Genomic DNA, 7,901 nt, shown 5'->3' with positions numbered 1-7,901 from the left:
ATTTCTGTACAAAACTTTTCAGTTCTTCTACGAATTGAGAAAAATACATCGAGGTCATGTGAAACTTAGGCATCAGCAGTGATGCAAGCGCATCTTCTTAAAGTTAAGCCATAGAGATGCAGGCCCATTGCCATTCAGCTTGTAGTCCCACTGATATGGACAAATATGTTTGTATTCTAGTCCGTCGTAAATTTCTCTTTGTCCACTTTTTGCACACGTACAGTTTCTCGTGCCGGTCACGTGGACATATTCTTAGTAGTTAGTACAGTAATAGATAGGAGAAGTGTCAATTGATCAGCATGCAATGCATGCTTCTGACTGAAATTATCATATCTGAATGTTCCTTGAACAAAGATACAACCATGCATGCCCAAACTAACATCCTTCGTGAAGGACCGAAAGGGCGATCAGAGGGGGTGAATGGGAGCGTATAAAAATTCTCAACGAAAACAAGACCTATGTCCCAAATGCAACCTTAAAGCACACCGTGCGTTCAATCGTCAGGATGACGCAAGTCAACTCATGACTAGCTCACCCTAGGAACGATAAGAGACGCACAAATCACAGCGGAAATATAGCATGAATATTCCATGAGACAAAACAAGAACACTACTAACCACTTACTTAAGTAGGCATGGAAGGATTAGCAATTGATTAAATAAACTAAGCATGATTAGCACAGGAGACAATACTAATTAAAAGACTAATCAACTTAATCGAGATCGACTTAACAGAGAATAACTAGAAAATGCAAGGAATTAACAAAGGACCAAAGACAAGCTCACTGTTCTATCACAACCTGCTCATTTCCTAGTACACGTGCTGGACCAGCTAGCTTGCCCTGCAGCTTACCTCACGTGTAGGCCGGCCTGGTGCCACTGGATGGACTGCGCGTGCTTGCCTGGAGCTGCTGAAAGCCTGGCCCGCGAGCACCTGCTGCTGCAGCTTGGGCCACCAGAGCCGTTCCGGCCCAGGTAACGAGCTGGCCTGCGGCGCGGCCTGCCCGGCCTGCTGCGCAACTCGCTGGCCTGCTGCTCTGGTGCAGACGTGCGCCGCCACGAGCCTCTCGCCTGCTGCTCGAACTGAAGAACAGAAAGAAAACAGAAGGCACCGAGAACTCGGCTTGAACTTTAATTCAAAAATCTGCCCTCAATACTCCATGAATCGAGACGAAACTTGAGCCATAGATGTGCAGGCCCAAGGGCTAATAGATCCATGAGAAAGATCTCAAAAAGCTTAAGTATTCATCGTGGATTTGGAGAAAAACTGAAACCCTACGCGAAGAACACGATTTGGGAGAAATTCAAAATCCGGCCGAATCCATGTGGGATTTGGAGAGGGATCGTATCAAAGATGCTCCCTAAGGTCGTAGCAACATTTCTCTTCAACCAAAACCACGAGATTCGAGCTCAAATATGATGAACGAAAAATCCCCAAAAATAGCTCCGAAAATAGGGAAAAAAACGCTCGGGAATTAAAGATTTAGCACGATTTGAGACAGCAAACAAAATTAAATCACAAGAACATCTTCTATACAAGATGAGGACTAGCCTACTCTTTTCATCCACCCACTAAAGATGAAGAAATCATGAGAAAGAATAATCACTCTCTAATCTCCCTCTCTCCTCTCAGCACATGACTAGCCTCTAAGCCAAAAGATAATGAGTTGCTAAGCAAAGAGGTCCTGAAATAAGCAGCCCCCCATCCCTCCAGGACAAAAGACACTACTACCCCTACAGCTACAACTAGGATAACTACGCAGGGGCATTTTGGTCCAAGTTTTTATCCGCGCATCGGACGGACACGCCGCCTTCACGACTTTGCTTCGCCTTGACGCAAGCTTCGCGATGACGCCACGTGCCCTCCTTCTCGAAGCTCCGATCGCATCGGGCTCACCCCAGGTTTTGAGGCCCAAACCGAAAAACCTGCTTGCGCGGTGGTTTTGAGGCCCAAACCACCCAAACTGTCCATCTCCGCTTGGCCGCCACGTGACCTCCTCGATGTTGACGCATGTCCGGCCTCCGCCAAGCCTCCCGCTCGACTCGACCGACGCCGTCTCCATCTCATCATGTTCTCCCGCCATTCCGTGCACCATGTGGACCGCCCGTGACTCCGCCCGGACTCATCGGGTCCATCAGTCCAAGCCTACTCGCGTTCATCCTTCACCGCTCTTGGTCCATCGGTATGAACCTTTCGCTTGATCTTCACGCACGCCGTCGACCGCCACGTCGCATCCTACACCTGCACATCACAAGCCAAGAGCAACATCAAACCAACACAACATTGTCAATCACTCATCATTCAAGGGTGATCACCATTGATCCTCACTTCGAAAAGAATGGAGAAGGGATGCGAGCGGATTCGTCATCCACGAGCCCGCAAATAGATCATTTTTTTGACAATTTGGACACAATTAGACAAACCCGCTCGCATCCCGTGACCCATCATTACTTGTAGTTTACCGACTTATAATGACATAGCTAGGAATCAATGGAATAAACTAGCTAAAATCCGACTCGTCGTAAGTTTAAAAATCAGTGGAGTAAGGAACCTGACAGATCCAAATTTAAAACTGAATGAGAAAAAACGTACCGATAGCAAGCAGCTTCCTCGCGGTTGCATGCAGCCACACAAGCAAAGAGAAGCTTCCCGCCAAAAAACTTGCAGGAAACTTGGCCGCCAAGCCCCCAACCACTCAAAATTAAATTAGGAGAATGTCGACGTAGTGGATTCTGTCACGTGATATACCCACATCGCCATCGCACTAGTTGGTTTCTCGCTATTGGGCAGTTCCAAGGAGATGCCACCACTTGTTTAGTGTTCCCTTCCCCCTTGATGAGTACTTGTCCAATTTGCACTTGATGACTTGGATTACTTACTACACTGGTAGTTCAAGATTATTGTCTTTTTCAAGTTCATCCCCTTTTGATTAGTGTTGTAACATTGCCATACGACACTGGTTGTTGCCTCGAAACATCGAGTTCTACCATCAAAGAGTTTATGCCTTGACTGAAGTGATTTTCAAATATTAAGACTTGACTAGATGAAACAATATATTACCTAGTTGTTGAAACTACATTTGCACTTGAATTTTGCTGTTGATTTGCTAGCAAATGCTTATTAAGAGAGTTACAGTCAAAATTCCTTTTGAAAGACAGCCAACCATTTCAAAATGTCCGGTAAATGAAAAGATCTAGCTTCCATTAGTTTGGCCAACACATATTTGGGGATCGTTAATTAGTGCACGGTATACACATTTTCAATGGGTTGCCAGATGTTTTAGATATTTCTGAACTAGGTCTTCAAGACTTGCTTAAGTATGTTTCAGAATTGTCAGGAAGTTTCCTTCAAAATTATTGAATTGAATTTTAGAGATCTTCAAATTATATATTGATATGATTTTACAAATTATTGAATAAGGTTCAATACTAGTAGGATTGCAAAACTGGTAAACTAGTTTAATACTTTCCAGAAATAAGTAGTCAGGACATCAACAATGTCTATGTGATGGCACTTTGACTTGTATAATTTCTGGAAATACATATATACGAGTAAAATAAAAAAGTTGCACATTGTCAAAAGTATTTTCCATGGTAAATCTGATAGACCTTAATTTTCAGTCATCATGATTTATTTATTTATTGATGGAACAAAGGTTAAAAGTTCACCGAAAATCAAAAAATATTTTTTATAAAAAATGTTTTTATTGTTGAAAAGGTTTAGAAATATACAGGGGTCCAACCACATTTTTAGGCTTTTTAAGCTTGATACAAGGGATATTTCGCAAATTGGGCGTAGCTTAGTTAGTTAGAGTAGAATCTGCTAATTCATTTTCGAGCCTTGACTTGCGTGTCATTCTGGTTTGACACTAGCTTACACTAACTCCCATTAAAACTGGCCTAATTAGACTTCCAGTTGCCACAAGTTCCCTGCATCACACATCCTACTTCTCCACTCTGCTCCTGCTCGCCGCCGCCAAAAGCGCCAACAAGCCAAGCCTACCGCGCCGCGCGCCACAAGAACCACCACGCCCCCGATGGAGAACGGCGCTGGCAATGGGATGGCCGTGGCGGCGGCGGCGGCGGCGGCGGCCCCGGCGGCCACGTGGAACTTCGCGCCGAACGAGGCCCTTCTGGGCCTGACGGCGCTCTCGGTGCGTGGCGTGCTGGGCAGGGTCAAGGCCGGGATGGTGGCCGGCGGCGGCGCGCGGCCGGTGATCCCGATGGGGCACGGCGACCCTTCGGTGTTCCCTTGCTTCCGTACCGCGCCGGAGGCCGTGGACGCCGTCGCCGGCGCGCTCCGGTCCTGGGAGCACAACTCCTACTCCACCTGCGTCGGCCTCGAGCCCGCACGGAGGTGATTTCTTTTTCTTGGCTGCTTCTTTGTCTGAACAAGTCTTTGGCTGCATCATATTCTATCCAGGTCCAGCTTCTTGTTTCTGAAACATTATGACGACAACATTGGCACGGATCTGTCCCGAATCGAAATGTCATTTTACATTTACAAATATCGCAAACTGTTACTGAATGATTAAGTGGAGGTGATACGTATTACAAGGTTGTACTGGTGAAAGGAGCTATTTTTTGGTCTGATACGTAGTGTGGCAATCACTGAAATTTTATTTAGAAAAAAAATATTGTGCACCCCGGATTCATTATTGGTGAGGTCAATATGCTTTTAACTACGGAAGCTAAGAAATTAGAGAAGTAATTTTTATGGCCAATGCTAATAACCAGTCTTTTTTTTTCTAGAATACGCAGGAGAGCTGCGTATCATTCCATTAAGAAGAGATTAAAGTGTTGATACATCGCGGGCCTAAACCGGGCACATGCACACGGTAAATGACTTAAGGGCTGTTTACATGAGACAATAACTCCTGTAACCTAAGCCAATTGGCAGAACAAAATCAACTCTGAAAATGCCAGCCACTAGTGTGCAGGCAATGTGCACCTGCACTGCACCATGCTCTGTCTGGGAATCAATAAACATTACATCAGGTTGGCCTTCTTGGCCTCACAAAAAAATAATCTGAACACTGCACCTTTGCTATGTGTCTAATTCAGTGTTGCAATCATGTGGTTTTAAGTCCTCTTGATGACCAGTAGGAGCATAAACACAGAAAGGTTCTCTGACAATTTCTATGGTTATCCTATCTTTTAAGTAGTACAAACACAGAGCTCCCTGCTCATATTAATTGCATTATGTATGTCTGCTATCCTCAACTGTAGACATACCTACTTAATTTAACGTGTCTCAAAATCTTGTAATTCAAATGAATTTCAGGTCCATTGCGAAGTATTTATCCCATAATCTGCCATACGAATTATCACCTGATGACGTCTACCTCACAAGCGGCTGCGCTCAAGCAATTGAAATAATCTGCTCTGTTTTAGCCCGTCCTGGTGCCAACATCTTGCTTCCAAGGCCTGGCTACCTGTTCTATGAGGCACGTGCTGTTTTCAACGGCATGGAAGCTCGGTACTATGATCTTCTACCTGAGAAAGATTGGGAGGTTGATATTCATGGCGTCCAAGCTCTTGCTGACGAGAACACTGTTGCCATGGTCATTGTCAACCCAGGGAACCCTTGTGGTAATGTCTACACCTACGAGCACCTGGCCAAGGCAAGTTCTAAGCTTCTAATAGGCTGGTTCATGGTTCTGCCATAGTTTGTGTTCTCATGGGAAATAATCTGAAAGCCTAGTTTGTGTTGATAATTTTCTAGGTTGCCGAGACAGCGCGGAAGCTTGGCATATTTGTCATTACAGATGAAGTCTATGCACACTTGACATTTGGGGAGAGGAAATTTGTGCCGATGGGTGTGTTTGGGGAAGTGGCTCCTGTCTTCACCCTAGGGTCAATATCAAAGAGATGGCTGGTGCCTGGATGGCGGCTTGGATGGATTGTTACCAATGATCCTAATAGTGTATTTCAAAGGACTAAGGTTCTTCTCTTGCTTTGACATTGATTATTACATTATAATCAGTAGTGGAAACTTGAAGGGTTCGCCTTTCATTTCAAAACATGGCCTGGGGTGCTGATATGCCTGATCAAATAGCAAAGCTATATTTCAGATTTTGGAACCAAATGAAGTTAGCTTGCAAAATGCAGTCACACAATGCTTAAACTTGTGTTTTCTTCTTTCAGGTTGTGGACAGTATCAAGAGCTACCTTGATATCTCCTCTGATCCGCCAACGTTTGTCCAGGTGACTACTAACTACAACAGCATTGTCAATTCTCATTTTTCTCGAATGACGTGAAATTCTGCATAAAAATCAAATACAATGTTCTACATCCACTTAACACAGAATTTTGTTTTACCAGGGAGCAATTCCAAACCTCCTAGAGAACACAAAGGAGGAATTCTTCGACAAAACCGTCAAAATTCTTAGAGAAACATCTGATATATGCTGGGAGAAGCTGAAGGGCATCAGTGCCATTACTTGCCCGAGCAAACCTGAAGGCTCCATGTTTGTGATGGTCTGTGAGTCGCTACATATACTGTTCCATTTTGAAAGACATCCATTCTCTAATCAGATGTGAAATACCCTTGACTTGCAACAGGTGAAACTGGATCTAACCTGCCTTCAAGACATCAAAGATGACATGGACTTCTGCTGCCGACTGGCAAAGGAAGAATTAGTGGTTCTTCTGCCAGGTATTCTTCTCCCGCATACATGGTGTGAAAGGATAGTTCTATAGAATACAGATCACTGCATCTGTTTAGTGCAAGATATTTTTTTCATTCAACTTTGATATCACCATTTTATTTGACTATTTGAGATGTAATATGTTTGAAAAAAACTGTCAGGATGTGCTGTAGGATACAAGAATTGGCTCCGAATCACCTTCGCAATTGATCCATCTTCTCTAGAAGACGGCCTTGACAGGCTCAAGTCCTTCTGCTTGCGACACAGCAAGCCGACAAAGTGATGATAAAGATCACTAGTTCTTCGCAACACAAGACCAATTGTTATGAACTTCTAGCGAAATATTATATTGTATCATCTTCACTTCTTCACTTGGAGATGCTAGATTTGATGCATTAGGTCCTGGGCAAGCAATGGGCTCTGCTTTTGTCTAGCCATCATTTAGTGTCTTTAGGTGTAGCGCAAATTTTAGGGGATCTGTATTGTATAAAAACTTTTCTTGTATAAAGAAGGGATTATATGAGAACAGCCATCTCATTATAGTATTTAGTACCGTTCTCATTTTACGCAACCTGAATCTCTGTTTCTGCAGTTTATATTTTCTACATTAATTGTTGGTCTAATCATGATATTTCGTTTCTTTTTTCACGAATGGATGATGGGTCATTGAGAAAAAGATAATTAGCTCGGCTTAACATCACATCGTCATGCCCAATAAAGAACTCTGCCCACAAAATTAGTGGTTGCTGCTTTTTAATCGATACCACTCTGCTTTTATTGAAAGCGATTAAGTGGTAGCTGTTGGATGATAATTCGGCAGGATGTGACTTAAAGATTAGTAAAAAAAACCAGTCACCCTTACAAACAGCGGCGTGCTCATGTACTCATGTGTCATGTCTAAGACTGAGACGTGCGTGGCGTTATGCGCGCTCTCAGAGGCGACGCCATCACCTTTACGAACAGCGCATTTACCGGCGTGAGATCAACGCCGCCACCGCCGCCATCTGCCAGCGGCGCCCACTCGAACTCGCGCACGAGCGCGGCCACGAAGCACCCGAACTGAATCATGGACAACCCTGCGCCCAGGCAGTGCCGCCGCCCGGCTCCAAACTTCATCATCTTGATCTCCTTGGGCCCGGCTCGGGGCTCACGTCCTCACCTTCACCCCCAGCGAGGAACCGTGCGGGCTTGAACTCGCGGGGTCCATCCGCGCCTTCCGAAAGTGATGCTTCTGAAGCCGTCACACAGGGT

At 44.6% G+C, this 7,901-nt stretch overlaps 1 protein-coding gene across 2 annotated transcripts; it reads left to right on the top strand.

The window, feature by feature from the left end:
- Positions 1–3,926: 3,926 nt before the first annotated feature.
- Positions 3,927–7,221, top strand: LOC101755781 (nicotianamine aminotransferase A). Of its 2 annotated transcripts, none has more exons than XM_022828975.1 (7): positions 3,927–4,356; positions 5,284–5,623; positions 5,725–5,943; positions 6,147–6,206; positions 6,325–6,480; positions 6,565–6,658; positions 6,824–7,221. In XM_022828975.1, the coding sequence occupies exons 1-7, from the start codon at positions 4,037–4,039 to the stop codon at positions 6,931–6,933; spliced, it is 1,299 nt and encodes a 432-aa protein (XP_022684710.1). In that variant the 5' UTR covers positions 3,927–4,036; the 3' UTR covers positions 6,934–7,221. The 2 variants fall into 2 exon arrangements, with proteins under 2 accessions (XP_022684710.1, XP_004979463.1); XM_004979406.2 differs by having other exon boundaries at positions 6,812–7,221.
- Positions 7,222–7,901: the final 680 nt, after the last annotated feature.

The sequence above is a fragment of the Setaria italica genome, chromosome VIII, assembly GCF_000263155.2.
Source record: "Setaria italica strain Yugu1 chromosome VIII, Setaria_italica_v2.0, whole genome shotgun sequence".
Lineage (NCBI taxonomy): Eukaryota > Viridiplantae > Streptophyta > Magnoliopsida > Poales > Poaceae > Setaria > Setaria italica.
Note: the sequence above shows the minus strand (reverse complement) of the source record. Positions and strands in the feature narration are given on the sequence as shown.